The 15436-nt window shown below is 45.2% G+C and overlaps 1 protein-coding gene across 1 annotated transcript in view; it reads left to right on the forward strand.

Moving 5' to 3' along the window:
• The window catches only part of LOC124622546 (nose resistant to fluoxetine protein 6-like), a 381634-nt gene that overhangs the window by 339489 nt on the left and 26709 nt on the right, over positions 1–15436 (forward strand). Inside the window, exon 11 of the mRNA XM_047148283.1 lies at positions 5356–5539. Coding sequence (XP_047004239.1) covers positions 5356–5539 — 184 coding nt within the window. The remainder of the gene's footprint in view (positions 1–5355; positions 5540–15436) is intronic.

Raw genomic sequence — 15436 nt, forward strand, 5'->3', positions numbered from 1 at the left:
AAATACTAAACACCTTTTTCCAAAGCTGTTTCACAGAGGAAGACCGCACTGCAGTTCCTTCTCTAAATCTTCGCAAAAACGAAAAATTGGCTGACATCGAAATAAGTGTCCAAGGAATAGAAAAGCAACTGGAATCACTCAACAGAGGAAAGTCCACTGGACCTGACGGGATACCAATTCGATTCTACACAGAGTACGCGAAAGAACTTGCCCCCCCTTCTAACAGCCGTGTACCGCAAGTCTCTAGAGGAACGGAAGGTTCCAAATGATTGGAAAAGAGCACAGGTAGTGCCAGTCTTCAAGAAGGGTCGTCGAGCAGATGCGCAAAACTATAGACCTATATCTCTGACGTCGATCTATTGTAGAATTTTAGAACATGTTTTTTGCTCGCTTATCGTGTCGTTTTTGGAAACCCAGAATCTACTCTGTAGGAATCAACATGGATTCCGGAAATAGCGATCATGTGAGACCCAACTCGCTTTATTTGTTCATGAGACCCAGAAAATATTAGATACAGGCTCCCATGTAGATGCCATTTTCCTTGACTTCCTAAAGGCGTTCGATACAGTTCCGCACTGTCGCCTCATAAACAAAGTAAGAGCCTACGGAATATCAGACCAGCTGTGTGGCTGGATTGAAGAGTTTTTAGCAAACAGAACACAGCATGTTGTTATCAATGGAGAGACGTCTACAGACGTTAAAATAACCTCTGTCGTGCCACAGGGGAGTGTTATGGGACCACTTATTTTCACAATATATATAAATGACCTAGTAGATAGAGTCGGAAGTTCCATGTGGCTTTTCGCGGATGATGCTGTAGTATACAGAGAGGTTGGAGCATTAGAAAATTGTAGCGAAATGCAGGTAGATCTGCAGCGGATAGGCACTTGGTGCAGGGAGTGGCAACTGACCCTTAACATAGACAAATGTAATGTATTGCGAATACATAGAAAGAAGGATCCTTTATTGTATGATTATATAATAGCGGAACATACACTGGTAGAAGTTACTTCTGTAAAATACCTGGGAGTATGCTTGCGGAACGATTTGAAATGGAATGCTCATATAAAATTAATTGTCGGTAAGGCGGGTACCAGGTTGAGATTCATTGGGAGAGTCCTTAGAAAATGTAGTCCATCAACAAAGGAGGTGGCTTACAAAACACTCGTTCGACCTATACTTGAGTATTGCTCATCAGTGTGGGATCCGTACCAGACCGGTTTACGGAGGAGATAGAGAAGATCCAAAGAAGAGTGGCGCGTTTCGTCACAGGGTTATTTGGCAACCGTGATAGCGTTACGGAGATGTTTAGCAAACTCAAGTGGCAGACTCTGCAAGAGAGGCGCTCTGCATCGCGGTGTAGCTTGCTCGCCAGGTTTCGAGAGGGTGCGTTTCTGGATGAGGTATCGAATATATTGCTTCCCCCTACTTATACCTCCCGAGGAGATCACGAATGTAAAATTAGAGAGATTCGAGCGCGCACGGAGGCTTTCAGACAGTCGTTCTTCCCGCGAACCATACGCGACTGGAACAGAAAAGGGAGGTAATGACAGTGGCACGTAAAGTGCCCTCCGCCACACACTGTTGGGTGGCTTGCAGAGTATAAATGAAGATGTAGATGTAGACCAACCACTCTGAGGGATCTACGCCGAATCGCCGCTGAGGAGTGGGACAATCTGGACCAGCAGTGCCTTGATGAACCTATGGACAGGATACCACGACGAATACAGGAATGCATCAATGTAAGAGGACGTGCTACTGAATATTAGCGATACCGGTGTGTACACCAATCTGGACCACCACCTCTGAAGGTCTCGCTCTATGGTGGTACATCATGCAATGTGTGGTTTCCATGGGCAATAAAAAGAGGGGAAATAATGTTTATGTTGATCTCTATTCCAATTTTCTATACAGGTCCGGAACTCTCGGAAGCGAGGTGATGCAAAACTTTTTTTGATGTGTGTATATAAATGACCTAGTAGATAATGTAGGTAGTTCCAAGAGGATTTTCGCGATGATGCTGTCATATATAGTGAAGTCGCAAAGGTTGCAAATTATAGCGAAATCCAGGAAGTCCAGCAGATTACCGACGCTTGGTGCTGGAAGTTGCCTCAACGTAAACAAACGTGACGTATTGGAAATACATAGACAGGAAGTTTATTGCAGTGCACGAACAAAAGAGTTAGCTTACAAAAGTCTAGTTTGAACAATACTTAAACATTGCTTGTCAATACGGGATCCGTACCATATACGACTGAGAGGGGAAATAGAAAAGATCCAAAGAAGAACAGCACTCTTCAGTACAGTTTGATTTAGTAACCGCGAAGCCGTCATCTAGATGCTCAGTGATCTCCAGTAATAATAATGTCGCGTGACGTCGGCCTCCCGTAGGGTAGACCGTTCCCCTGGTGCAAGTCTTTCGATTTGACGCCACTTCGGCGACTTGCGCGTCGATGTGGATGAAATGATGATGATTAGGACAACACAACACCCAGTCCCTGAGCGGAGAAAATCTCCGACCCAGCCGGGAATTGAACCCGGGCCCCTAGGATTGACATTCCGCCGCGCTGACCACTTTTTTTTCTTTTTTTTAAGTTTGTTCGCTATTGTTTGTTGCTTGTGTTCTGGGCGGACATCACAAGACGTTCGTTCAAGTTGATCGTTGATTCTTGTACTCAGTTTTTTATTACAGAAGGTGAGCTGCCCTCTGACCGAGCACGCTGAGCTACCGTGCCGGCAGAATCGAACCCGGGCTCTTAGGATTGACATTCCGTCGCGCTGACCACTCAGCTACCGGGGGCGGACGGTGAACACTGGTAGGCACTGAAAGAGAGGCGTTCTTCATCTAGGTACTGTCTACTGTATAATTTACATGAGCGTTCGTTCCTAGAAGAGTCACCCAACATATTGCTTCCTCCAAGGTATATCTCGCAAAAAGGCCACCAAGACAAAATTAGTAGATTCTAGACCACTCGAGACTTATTAGCAGTCGTTCTTCCGGCGAATTACACGTTACAGGAACACACACAGTACCCTCCGTCACCCACCGTAAGGTGGTTTTCGGAGTATAGATGTAGATGTAGAAGGAGAGTTCTAGTCTTGGCTGATGGACCAAACACATTTCTACTATTGCATCTTTTTAAAATCCTCACTACCTTTCCGAGAAGCAACTCCAGCATATGATAAAGAAAGTTATAGTGTAACAACTACAACGGCTTCTGACATCAAATGTATCAGTTGTGTTACTAAATGTGACACTTCTGTCACTCAGTGTAACTGGGTTTTCTCTTTGGATGCTTTCAATTGTCAGGATGAGCATTCTAAAGCATTCTGTCAGGGTGAAAATATTAAATAAATTAACTTTTCTCTCTTAACAACATGTGGGCAGGGTGGGTTCTTCCTTGGCTCGGGTATGAGGTCGAATGAAACATCATTTTTACATAAGACAACTTTTATTGAAGATTTGTACAACTGTATCTTACGGGATGTTCTGGTTCGGAGAGCGGCGGCTGTGTCGTTTGTGAAGTCTTCTGCTGCGGCAGCGGCGGCGGCGGCGGCGGCGGCGGCGTCTGATTACGCGTAGCGGTGTGTATCTCGTGTCGCCGTCTCGCCCAGCTGACGGGAGACGCGCAGCGCGAGGTGGCCGGTTTAACTATTGCGAGCGAAGTCGTGCATCGGATGATACCTTGGGTGTGGCGTCCCAGTGTTTCTCTTCTCTAAGCGGCCGCGTGTGTTCTGCGTCGGCCAGCGGAGCGGTGCGGCGGGAGAAGGCCAGTGTGGCGGACTCGAACCACGGACTCCCGCTTGCCAGTCTTCGGCTGTCAGCTCTTCATCCCAGCTCACAGGTGACTACTGATGTGAGGTTGTCTCCTTCCCGTCCTCACGAGTCACCCGGGTACGTAAAAATCAGACTTCAAATACCTTTTAACTTCTGTCTTCTGGCGCCGCGGCTGCTGCTTGCTATTTCATTACAGCGGCGGACTTGGTGCGTCTGTGCATGATGCAGTCTCTTCTTGCATGACGGTCTTCAGCACCGAAACTGACTGAAAACTACTGCTACTCTTCTTTTCTTCCTTCGTCTCTCGTCTTCGTCTCCGTCCCCGTCTCCGTCTTCGTCTTCGTCCCCGTCTTCATCTGTCTTCATCTGTCGGGCCCACCGCGTCTCGCGTATTTATTCACTTCAGTTCACTGGAGGTGAACGACTTCACGGCCATTACCTCTTCTGTCACGTTGAAAAGCTTCTCGAAGAATCTTCTTAACGTCGGTCATTGGCTCTTGGAATGTAGGCGGGGGCCTCTGATCGCATGTGACGACTGAGAAACACGTGAGCCGGTCATTGCCTCTTCCGTCACGTTGAAAAGCTTCTCGAAGAATCTTCTTAACGTCGGTCATTGGCTCTTGGAATGTAGGCGAGGGCCTTTGCTCACATACGACAACTGAGAAACACGTGAGCCGGTCGGGCGATGCCCTGACGGCTGAATCGACAGCGCCCGCTTATGTGGAACTGCTGACTTCACGGTCATTGTCTCTTCTGTTCTGCTGTTCTGCACGCTGAATGCCAGTATGTAACTCTCTAAACTAAAGCAAGTTTTCCATTTATATTCTAATTTCTAGTTCACTTCGACTTCACTAATTTATTTACTTAAGTAACACTCAACAATAGACACACACTCGCACCGAGCGAGGTGGCGCAGTGGTTAGCACACTGGACTCGCGTTCGGGAGGACGACTTTTCCATCCCGCGTCCGGCCATCCTGATTTAGGTTTTCCGTGATTTCCCTATATCGCTCCAGACAAATTCCGGGATGCTTCCTTTGGAAGGGCACGGCCGACTTCCTTCCCCGTCCTTCCCTGATCCGGCGAGACCGATTTCCTAGCTGTTTGGTCTCTTCCCACAAACAACCCAACCCACCCCTCTACACTCGTCTTCTACTGGCTCCGGGAAAAGCCTGAATTCCAATGTACGACAGATCTGTATCTCAGTGTTCCTATCCCGCTTGAACACAAGCTTAACATGTTGTAGCTGTTGCGTCAAAATTTCGGCGTCCAAGCAGGAGTAAGCCCTCCTTACCAACGTCCTCAAAGCCTTCGTTCGTTGGTACGTGGGTGACTACTCAACGCGTGAAGATAACGATCTGTACGAGTTGGTTTTCTATAAACACAGTATCTCAAACAGATCCGAGCTATTAGGAGCGGCTTTCGTTACGTCAAAGTACTATTATAATCGTGCGAAAGACGAGCACAATCGGCGACCCTTGGCTATAGGCTTTCTTAGGACAAGTATAAATGTTTGCTTTTGCTTAGTTGTGATGTGTGCCTTCCATCACCGTATGACCTGAAGTGTACGCCGCACAGGTTGTGATAAGCGCGTGCTGGGCCGCGTCGACGGTCCTGGCGCTGTCCTCGGTGTACGGGCTGCACCTCAGCTACCACAGGCCCTACAGCAGGCTGGAGGCTGCGCTGTTCGCCTCTCTGCGGCCGATCGCCTGGTCTCTGTCCATCGCCTGGGTCATCTACGCCTGCGAAAAGGGACGCGCAGGTCAGTGTCTTGTTTACTCTTCACAGTTGGCTCATCGTCTTATCACATTATCTCTGGGTGGTGCCAGTGCGAATCACAATGCCAGCACGTAGGAACAAATACACTGATTTATCAACAGCTGTATGATTTGTAGAAGTTTATTTTATTTTATGAACTTCTGTGTGCTATCAGTTTCGGCATTACATTGACGCCATCTTTAGGCCCCTCTCGTCATAGTCGTAAAATCAAACCGCCTCAGTCTGTGTCGCCTGGCCACCAAGAGCTGTTGTAGGACGATTGATTCACGGATCCAATTATATGGCTCCTTCCATGCATAGCGATTTTACGACTATGATTAGTGGGACCTGAAGATGGCATCAATGTAATGCCGAAACTGGTAGCACATAGAAGTTCATAAAATAAACTTCTACAGATCATACGGCTCTTGGTAAATTATTGCATCAAGAAGTTCATGCCAGCCGTTGTCCCACGATCCATAATGGATCAACGAAGATTAAATACACTGAGGTGACAAAAGTCGTGGGAAAGCGATAGCCACATATATGGATAGCGGTAGTACAGCGTACGTACGGTATAAAACGAAGGTGCACTGGCGGGGGTTTCACGTGAGGTGATTCATGTAAAATGGTGTCCGACGTAATTATCGCCGCACAAAGGAAATTAACAGACTTTGAATGCGGAATGGTAGTTGTAGCTAAGCGCAAGGACATTCCATTCCATAAGTTTCTAGAGAATTCAATATTCTGATATCCCAGTGTCAAGAGCGTGCCGAGAATACCAAATCTCTCAACACTGACAATGCAGAGGCCGACGGCCTACGCTAAACGAACAAGAGCAGTAGCGTTTGCAGAGAGTTGCCGCTGCTGACAGACAAGCAGCCCTGGATGAAATAATCGCGGAAATCAATGTGAGACGTACGACGAACGTACCCGTGAGGGCAGTGCGACGAAGTTTGGCGTTAATAGGTTATGTTGGGAGAAGACCGACGCGACTGCCTCTGCTAATACACTAGCGGCCATTAAAATTGCTACATCACGAAGATGACGTGCTACAGACGCGAAATTTAACCGACAGGACGAAAATGCTGTGATATGCAAATGGTTAGCTTTTCAGAGCATTCACACAAGGTTGGCGCCGGTGCGACACCTACAACGTGCTGACATGAGGAAAGTTTCCAACCGATTTCTCATACACAAACAGCAGTTGACCGGCGTTGCCTAGGTGAAACGTTGTTGTGATGCCTCGTGTAAGGAGGAGAAATGCGTACCATCACGTTTACGACTTTGATAACGGTCGGATTGTAGCCTATCGCGATTGCGGTTTATCGTATCGCGACATTGCTGCTCGCGTTGTTCGAGATCCAATGACTGCTAGCAGACTATGGAATCGGTGGTTCAGGAGGGTAATACGAAACGCCGTGCTGGATTCCAACGGCCTTGTATCACTAGCAGTCGAGATGACAGGCATCTTATCCGCACGGCTGTAACGGATCGTGTAGCGACGTCTCGATCCCTGAGTCAACAGATGGGGACGTTTGCAAGACAACAACCATCTGCACGAACAGTCCAACGACGTTTTCAGCAGCATGGACTATCAGCTCGGAGACCATGGCTACGGTTACCCTTGACCCTGCATCACAGACAGGAGCGCCTGCGATGGTGTACTCAACGACGAACCTGGGTACATGAATCGGAAAAGTCATTTTTTCGGTTGAATCCATGTTCTGTTTACAGCATCATGATGGTCGCATCCGTGTTTGGCGACATCGCGGTGAACGCACATTAGAAACGTGTATTCGTCATCGCCATGCTGGCGTATCACCCAGCGTGATGGTATGGTTTGCCATTGGTTACATGTCTCGGTCACCTCTTGTTCGCATTGACGGCACTTTGAACAGTGGACGTTACATTTCAGATGTGTTGCGACCCGTGGCTCTACCCTTCATTCGATCTCTGTGAAACCCTACATTTCAGCAGGATAATGCACTACCGCATGTTGCAGGTCCTGTAGGGCCTTTCTGGAAACAGAAAATGTTCGACTGCTGCCCTAGCCAGCACATTCTCCAGATCTCTCACCAACTGAAAACCTCTGGTCAATGGTGGCCGAGCAACTGGTTCGTCACAATACACCAGTCACTGCTGTTGATGAACTGTGGTATCGTGTTGAAACTGCGTGGACAGCTGTACCTGTACACGCCATCCAAGCTCTGTTTGACTCGATGCCCAGGCGTATCAAGGCCGTTATTACGGCCAGAGGTGGTTGTTCTGGGTATTGATTTCTCAGGATCTATGCACCCAAACTGTGTGAAAATGTAATCACATGTCAGTTCTAGTGTAATATATTTGTCCAATGAATACCCGTTTATCATCTGCATTTCTTCTTGGTGTAGCAATTTTAATGGCCAGTATTGTAGCATGACATCACCTGCAGCGCCTCCACTGGGCTCGCAACTATGTTGTTTGGACCCTAGGCGAGTAGAAAATCCTGACCTGATCAGATGAGTCCCGATTTCAGTTGGTAAGAGCAGCTGTTATGGTTCGAGTGCGGGGCTGGTCCCACGAAGACATGGACCCAAGCTGTCAGCAAGGCACTGTGCAGCTGTTGGTGGTTCCATAACGGTGCCGGCTGCGTTTACATGGAATGGACTGGGTCTTCTTGTCCAACTGAACCGATCATTGATAGGAAATTGTTATATTCGGCTACTTGGAGACCATTTGCAGTGAATCATGGAGGTCGGTTCGAGCACAAAATCCTGCACCGGCAACACTTCCACAGTTATGAACGGCCATAGAGGCAGCATGATTCAACATTCCTGCATGGGACTTCCAATGACTTATTGAGTCGACAGAACGTCGAGATGCTGCACTAAGCCGGGAAAAATGAGGTCCGACGCGGTACTAGAAGGTATCCCATGACTTCTGTCACCTCAGTTTACACTGGCGTGCAAAACTTAAGGGCGAAAGTAATTTTAGCACAATGCCAAGTTACATAGATTAATGGAACTTGAACTATACAAAGAAACAACTGTTACAGTACAGTGCAGAACGTAACTGAAAGAAACAGACATTGAAACGAACAGGAATGACACTTGAATTCAAAGACAACATTTGCACTGAAGTCACAGCGATTCATGATGGTCCCGTGTACATTACAAAGGTGGGACATCGTGTTTAATAGGGTGTATGAGCACCACGGATGAAAGTACATACTCAGCAATATGTTCCCATGGTGGCCCTGAGGTTGGTGAGGTTGAACATATTTTCGTATGTTGGGAGGTGGGAACACGTAATTCACGAAAGAACATGTCAGAAATGATCATTTTGGTGGTGCAGGTGTTTTCGCGTAGGGAGGCATACTGTTGCATGGGTGTACCGACTTCCAAATCTTTTAATACGGTACAATCATCGTTCAACGTTATTGTGGCGCTATACTACTGTCCTACGTACGTCTGTTCAGGGGAACATTCGGCTCTGAGTTTATTTTTGGGGTTCAGTACCTCAGTCGCTATGAACGGAACCCTTATAGGACCACTTAGTTGACCGTTTGGCTATCTACTCATCTGTCTGTCAGTCCGACTGTTAAAAACCACATCTCCCACAATTGGGTAGACGTACCGTGTTGACATTCGCGTCACATACTAAGGTCTACGGTCCCTTCTCGGTTGAAATAATTGAAGCCTCTAAGCTGATGAAATCAAAAATCACTGGCCATTTATCTCACATGTTTCGGCACTCGCAAACCCACTCATCAAAACTTACAGGGTACTTACGGGTGACCTAGAATCATGAAATTTGGCAACAAACAAGCTTTCACAGTACAAGCAAATAAAAAATTACGTCATAGTTAATTTGTAATTACATCACACGAAAAATATTTTTTGTCAATTTTATTCGACAGTCTGTCTGTTCATCCGTTAAGACACCTTTTGCCGGCCGCGGTGGCCAAGCTGTTCTAGGCGCTTCACTCCGGAACGGCGCGACTGCTACGGTCGCAGGTTCGAATCCTGCCTCGGGCATGGATGTATGTGATGTCCTTAGGTTAGTTAGGTTTAAGTAGCTCTAAGTTCTAGGGGACTGATGACCTCAGATGTTAAGTCCCATAGTGCTCAGAGCCATTTGAACTATCTGAAAGACACCTTTTTCTCGGGAACGAGTAGGCGTATCAAGTTGATATTTATGTCGTATACTATAATTTATAGTTTCTTGGCGGAATGAGAAATGTAAGTTTCTACGACTATGCAATCAAAATATATGTCCTTTTATGTCACATATTTTCATACTCGCAAACTCACTCAACAAAACCTGTAGGGTACTTCCCACTGGCCTAGAATCATGAACATTAGCAAGCAACAAGTTTTCAAACCAGAAGTTAAGCAGAAATTCGGAATTGTGAATTTTTCATCATACAACATGTAAAAAAAGAAATTTGTTATTCTACTGCCTGTCTTTCTCTCCGTCTGTTAAGACTTCTTTTTCTCAGGAACGGGTAGACATATCAAGTTAAAAGTTGTTCCATGTACTAAGATCTACAGTCTCTTGGCGGTGTAAGCTTCTAAACCAGTGTAATCAAAAGATACGGCTATTTATGTCACATATTTTGATACTCCGCAAACTTTCGCATCAGAACCTACAGGTACTTCCCATTGAACTGGAGTCGTGAAATTTGGCAACAAGAAAGGTTTCACAGTACAAGCACTCCTTCTTCAGGCCACAAGTGGCCCACTGGGACCATCCGACCGTCGTATCATCCTCAGTTGAGGACGCGGGTAAGAGGGGTGCGTGGTCATTACACCGCTCTCCCGGTCCTCATGATGGTTTTCTTTGACCGAAGACGCTACTATTCGGTCGAGTAGCTCTCAATTGGCACCACGAGGCTGAGTGCACCCCGAAAAATCGCAACAGGACATGGCAGCCCGAATGGTCTCCCATCTAAGTGCCGGCCACGCCCGACAGCACTTAACTTCGGTGATCTGACGGGAACCAGTGTATCCACTACGGCAAGGCCGTTGCCTTCACAGTACAAGGAAAGAATCATTCGGAAAATTGTCAATTTTTAATTGTATCGCACGAAAAAAAATTCTTTTTTCAAGTTTTATCCGATTTTAAACTTAAAATTAAAGCAGTTTCGAATGTCTTGGGTTCTGATATCGTGCCAGTACGAATGTCGATAACAGTCCAAAAAGTCTACACTCTCGACTTTTGAGATGGATGAACTGTCTATATAAGCTTGATTAAGTTTGTGCGGAAATCTCAAGAGTGCGAGTTCTCCTCACATCTAGCCATGGTTTGTGGATGGCAATGCAAGAGTGCATCGAGCAGCACAGGTAGAGGAGCTCTTTGGAGCGAGATGATATTCAGCAGACGGACTGCCCTGGCCGTTTCCCTAACTGAATTCCCATCAAGTATGTGAAGGATACATTAGGCACATGTACTGCAATATGTCAACATGCACAACGACCCTCCAGCAGCTGTCAACTATGATGGTGGAGGAAAGGAACGCCTTACCAAAGAACTCTTTACCAACCTTGTGGCCAGCATCAGAGCACATTGCAGTCCGTAGTGCTCATACACCCCTTCAAGAACCATATTCCGCATTTTGTAATGTTCGTAATAAATCGCGGAGACGACAGAGTAATTATTGCCTCTGAATGATTTTTTTTTTTCAGTTACCTTCTGTCATACACTGAATCAGTTCATACTACACATGGTCCAAATTTCAAATTATGGAAAGTCCAGATTGGAATATCACAAATATTATAAAAAGGATAGCTTGCTACTCAACTTAAAGATAACACCTTGAGTTGCGGATAGACACAATTGAAAGATTGTTACACACTAAGCTTTGAGCCAAAGCTTCCATCAGAAAAGAAAACCAACACACATTCACACAAACAAGCACCCTTATACTCACAAGACCGCTATCTTAGACCGTAATTTATTTCAACTAACCAGAAAAGCGCGCTGCAAGCATTCTAAAAACCGAGAGGACAAATTCTTGAGGAGCTAGAATCTCGCCCTGATAGGAGGAGGGTGTGTCTCTTGTTGCTCAGATAACTGTAGAAAACCACTCAAACATGTAGATTTTATTGAAAGATTTTTTTAAGCTTAACTGAAAGTTCCCTTTCTTGCTACCACGTTGCTTAATTCGTTTGTGGTTAAAACATACTTTTTACAAATTTCAATTCTGAAAAGTCAAAAACTGCCTTTTGTTTTAATCAATATTAGCGCACGTTCTCTAACAGAAAAAATTTAAGTTGATCAATTTTGAGAATAATTGAAACTAGGATTTTCAAAGTATTGTATTTTGTTCAAGTGATAAATACCTAAAAGGTATTACAAATCAGTGCCATAATACATTCACTCTCATGTTACTGAAGAACGTAAACTACTGTACACAAATTTTCAACACAATATGTGACAATGACATACGAATCTTCTTTTTAGATACTGTGAAGTTTGTTACGTCAGGTACCCCTCCCACCCTTCCCCTGCCTCTAACCGCAAAGTACAAACCAGCAGAATTACTGAGGGGTGTAATAATACTTCAAGGCACGGTCTATAATGTGTAAGGTAACACAACTACTCACTTAAGGTATTCTTGGAACGGGAAAGACGGTAGTTTGATTTGATTTTCGTTAAGCAGACGCACTGTGCGTGCTGTAGCAGACACTGCTACACCTCATGGCTCACGGCTTTCAGTATATGTACCCAATGGTCCACAGTATTTTACTCAAAGTTCTGTTTCCAAAAATTACTCGTTAGATGCTAGTACTAGACACACAGGACGTAGACATCCCAACGCTCAAAACAGCGTAGTGGTACGTGTGCGACCCGTTAACAACAAAAGGGTCAAAGACGCTAACCTGCTGCGAACTGCGTACTGTTTTAACGAGTAAAAACTTATCCCTGAATACAGTGTGAAAATTTTCGACTGTAAACAGACTGACTTTATTTGGAGTTTTCAACAGTTCGATCATTGCTTTGGTGTGGATGCTGGCTATTAATGGGAGTTCACAATGCGGCTGAACTGAATATTAAAAAAAACGTTCAATGAACATTAACATTTGTACCAAGACATATGCATTAGAAGCATGTTCTTATTGTATAACATGGACTTGGTGGCTGTATTTGTGACTTTTCGCCGTAAAAATACAACACGGTTAATTTTTTATGAGCTTATCCCGGTCAGTAATACAAACCAGACCTGATTTGTAAAACAGCAGACAAACAAACAATATTATGCAATTTAGTGACACATTTGATGCAGTCAATTTTCCTGTAGCTTTTCTTGACTCAGTTAAGTCGCTCGTCGCCTGGACCAGGCACTGAAGCAAAGAAACATTAACAAGACCGTTACGCCGCAAATTGCTGCCAATTTTGAACTGCAGAATTCATCATTAAATTGCTATCCAAATTTTATTTTGAGTCTTTTATAATGCTTCAGTAGCATCCTTCATCACAGTGGGCAGCTGGGCTGTTCTAAACTTCAACAAATCAGGTTCACCACGGTATCTCATTGTCAATTTTTGTCAGGCTACCACTTCGAGATCGACTTGAAATGATTATCTACTACATCTTTAAAACACAGAGGTTTTAATAATGCGGTTATATACTCTCACTCGTTATCCAATAACCAGTAATGCTAATCTTTAAAGCATGTAGTACGAGGGTTGACTGAAAAGTAATGCCTCCACCTTCGTAACTTTTCAACAGTTGGCAGAGTTGGTAGGCGGCAGGTACTGCCTTGTTCCGTAGCCTCTTTTCTACAGCTCCAGTTGGCAGGGACCCTGTGCAGACGGTCGGTCAATGTAATTTAAGCAACGTGCAGTCATTGAATTCTTGACAGCAGAAGGTGTCACCCCAAAAGAGATACATCAGAGAATGAAAGCAGTTTATGGTGATTGCGTTGATGTGAGTACTGTGCATCGTTGGGCGAGTGAGTTTAAAGATGTTGAGGCGGGAACATCTGACCTACGTAACAAACAAAGAGTTGGACGTTCTGTGACAGCAACCAACGAGTTTCACAAGCAAAATGTTGACAGATTGATTCAGAACGATCGTCGTATCCAGTGGTTCCAATAGCTCTGAGCACTATGGGACTTAACCTCTGAGGTCATCAGTCCCCTAGAACTTAGAACTACTTAAACCTAACTAATCTAAGGACATCACACACATCCATGCGCGAGACAGGATTCGAACCTGCGACCGTAGTGGTTGCGCGATTCCAGACTGTAGCGCCTAGAACCACTCGGCCCCTCCGGCCGGCGATCGTCGTATCACTCAGAGAGAAATTGCAAGCACAGACGGCATTTCACAAGAATGTGTGGGGCACATTATTGCGTACTTGGCTATTGTAAGATCTGTGGACGATGGGTACCCCGGATGCTGACTCCTGAAATCAAATCTCACCACCGTACGGCATCCTCCATACAGTTCAGATTTAGCACCGTCTGACTTGCATCTGTTCCCGATAAAGAAAGACGATCTGCGGGGCATTATTATGCTTCTGATGAAGAGAACTGTGAGACTGTGGTTGAGGAAACAGTGTCGAATTTTTTCTTGACGACTTGTTCATCGTTGGTAGAAAAGTATGCAATTGGCTGGTGACTATGTGAAAAAGTAAATATTGATAATCACAGGTCATATTCTAAGGATTATTTCTGCGTTTGATTTCTTAAAATATTCCCATTCAAACCCAATTAGCAGATCGGTAAATATAATTTGCCCCTCAAGACAATAATGCACATTAATGGTCATCGCTCTTTTTTCCTTTTTATTGTTCTGCTGTCAATCTTTGCACGTCTGACAAAAGAGGCATCACTTTCTTCGACTCTGGCACTCCACCGCACTATTCTGTAACGTAACACCGAGACTCACAACCAGGCTACTGAGCCGACTCTACAGCGAGTTGTTTTGTGTGTCGTATGACACTGAACAACGAAGTTACTTCCAACTATTATGAAAAACACCCAATATCACTTTCAAAAATGAAAGAAGGCCGGGAAAACTATTGCACCGACGCAGGCTGAAATGAACTCAATAAATACGCAATCGCAAAGAACTGTAATAGTCGCGCTGTGGGAGTAAACGAAATGAAATTATTCGGTCGAGAATACAAATTAACAAGCAAGGACAGCAGAACAGTCAGACTCGTAACCCACGCTGTTAGGGCAACTTCAGACACGTCTTTGGCCGGGATTTTCATTTACTGTAGTAGAACTGTCTTCAGCACTGAGTGCAGCTTCGAATTGAGACCCTATGACCAGCGAATGCTTGTCTGTAGACGCCCTGGACAGTGGTGTGACACCAACCCGACTTCCGCCCGCCCCCACCAGGAGTAATGGTCTGAGGTGCCATTTTCTTTCATAGAACGACACCATTGGTTGTCATCTGCAGTACCCATACCGTACAGCAGAATATCGACGACATTCTGCACCACGTTTTGATGTCATTCATGCCAAGTCATCCTGGGCTTACAATTCAGCAAGATAATACCCGCCCGCACACGGCGAGAGCTTCTACTACTTGTTTCGGTGTTCGCTAAACCCTACCTTGGCCAGCAAAGTCACCTGATCACTCCCCAGTTGAAAACGTTTGGAGCGTTATGGACAGGGCACACCAACCAGTTCGGGAGTTTGACGATCAAACGTGCCAGTTGGACAGACTTTGGCACAATATTCCTCAGGACGATATCCATCAACTCTACCAATCAGTGTCAAGCCAACTAACGGCTTGCATAAGGGCCAGATATGGACCTGTGCGTTATTGACTTGCTTAGTTTGTGAAGCTCTTTCTCTTGAAGAAATCACCCATTTTTTCTTAAATTGTAATAATTGTTTGTCTACATATTTATATCATATCTACCAATTCAGGATAGACACCATGCATACGTAACGTT

The sequence above is a fragment of the Schistocerca americana genome, chromosome 7, assembly GCF_021461395.2.
Source record: "Schistocerca americana isolate TAMUIC-IGC-003095 chromosome 7, iqSchAmer2.1, whole genome shotgun sequence".
NCBI classification, from domain to species: Eukaryota; Metazoa; Arthropoda; class Insecta; order Orthoptera; family Acrididae; genus Schistocerca; species Schistocerca americana.